Raw genomic sequence first — 1,889 nt, 5'->3', positions numbered from 1 at the left:
AAGCATCATCTTTCTATGTGTTTTCTTAATAGCTAAAGGATTGAAGAGGAGGATAGCGAGGGAGGGAAGTAAGGGGTTGAAGGGAATGAGGAGGAGATAGATATTTTGGTCTTTTTCCCCTTGGTTCTCCTCGAGCCCACCCACGTACCACACCCAAACCGTAGCAGAAAATCTCCGAAGGGTCAATAGTTGCCATACAGTAGCAGAATTTATCGGTGTTGTACATCATCTTCTTCGCCACAATGCCTCCTGCCTCTTTGCCGTTGCTGCTGTCCCCGGTGGCCTGAAAGTCTTCCACGTACTTGTTGCATTTGTCGTCCAAGTTGTAGGAGCCCCCGTCCTTTTTCACCTTTTCTAGGCACTCGTTCAGGTTTTTTAAGTACAGTTCACCCAGGATATATTCGCCATCTTTGTCTGTCTGCTTTTGCAAGGCATTCCTGATGCCATCGGGGCTAACCTCCACGCATTTGGCCAGAGCATTGACCGCATCCTCTATGTAAATATTTTCGACATAAGTACACTCTCCTGGTGCAGGCGGAGGGTCATGACGAAAAAAGCCGGCGTGTGCAGAGTAGGGGAGAGAAAGCAATGACAGGAAAAGTGCTCTGGGAAGGGCCAGGAGGAACGTCGATGCCCGACGGCGTTTCATCCGAGTTCCTCCTAGCGCTCTATGGTCTGGCAGATTTGAAAATATCGAGTGAGTGAATGCGCACTTATCATGACAAGAGGCAAATTTAAAGGCTTGAACTGTCGAGAAGACAAAAGTACATGAAGAGAAGATCGGCAGTACTGTGTGCTAGGGTCATGGCGTCAATTTGAGGCCTGGCAACGAACGTGGCTGTGGGGAAGCTGGCCGTTTAATTTCAAATTTAAACTGTCACCCAAGCCATGGGCTGAGCCTCCGGTCAAATAAGGTTCACATTGCACGTGACCTTCAAGCTGACCATGTTTTTCTCGAGGACTTTGATGCTCTGTGGACACCGATTTGGAAGAAGAGAGAAGGACAAACGGGGTGTTTGATATTTTAAGTGCCGAGGGCCTTGGCTTTTCAGAAGCGATCGGCCGGGTCATCGCCAATCACTCCCAGTTGCAGGAGGCTACAGACAAGTAATAGGTTTCGCTTCTTGTAAGGTATCAATTCCCAAGCCGATTCATACTGTGTATAACTTTCGATACAAAAGATGTCTCGTACTGTATATTTGACAACCATTTCGCTCCGTGAAAGAACGGGCAACAAGCTCTTACTACCGCGTAAATGACAACTACTTTCTATCCAAGTGCACACATCACACGACAGAATTACAGACAATGTGCCAGCGAGGAGTAAGGCGTCACTTGATATTATCGATTTCTGCTGTAGTAGCCCTGGTCGGGACAGGGCTCGTTTTGTTGGACATATCTACCTCGGGTTGGCTACCAGTTGGTCGCATGGACGGACATCCCGCGCAAAACGAACCTCGATGTAAGTTTACGCGTTGTAAAAGAAGTGCCTTCAACATTCTTTTTCTCACTAGCGTATAAACAGCCTTACAGGCGGGCGAAGCAAATGTCGCGCCCGACACTGCTTCCTTCAACCGAAGCCATAAAAATCTTTGGCCCTTAAATACACGGGACAGCGTAACTCTGGTACTGGCGACAAGCGGCTTGATTCTAGCCGCCGATGGAGGCTTCGAAGGTACGTCTCAAATGGTTGCCCTTTCTTCAATTGGTCGCGAAATAATTCTCTCTCGACCACAATCTTTGTTCACATAGCTGGAGGCCTTCTGGTGCCTCTTTTGCTTCTTGTCCAGCAATTTCCCATCAGACAAGCTGTCCCGCTATCAAACATCGCGATGCTGGTAAGGATAAGGGGGGGGATAAAAGAAAGAAATTGGAGGGAGCGAAAGTCA

At 48.2% G+C, this 1,889-nt stretch overlaps 1 protein-coding gene across 1 annotated transcript; it reads left to right on the top strand.

The window, feature by feature from the left end:
• Positions 1 to 1,317: 1,317 nt before the first annotated feature.
• On the top strand, positions 1,318 to 1,838 carry NGA_0626000 (uncharacterized protein; the record flags this gene model as incomplete). Its single annotated transcript, XM_005855716.1, has 3 exons — positions 1,318 to 1,462; positions 1,526 to 1,675; positions 1,753 to 1,838. Coding segments are annotated over 3 exons (381 nt in total), but the record flags the coding sequence as incomplete, so codon positions are not given.
• Between the last annotated feature and the right edge of the window lie 51 nt (positions 1,839 to 1,889).

Source organism: Nannochloropsis gaditana (genome assembly GCF_000240725.1).
Source record: "Nannochloropsis gaditana CCMP526 unplaced genomic scaffold scaffold127, whole genome shotgun sequence".
Lineage (NCBI taxonomy): Eukaryota > Eustigmatophyceae > Eustigmatales > Monodopsidaceae > Microchloropsis > Microchloropsis gaditana.
Note: the sequence above shows the minus strand (reverse complement) of the source record. Positions and strands in the feature narration are given on the sequence as shown.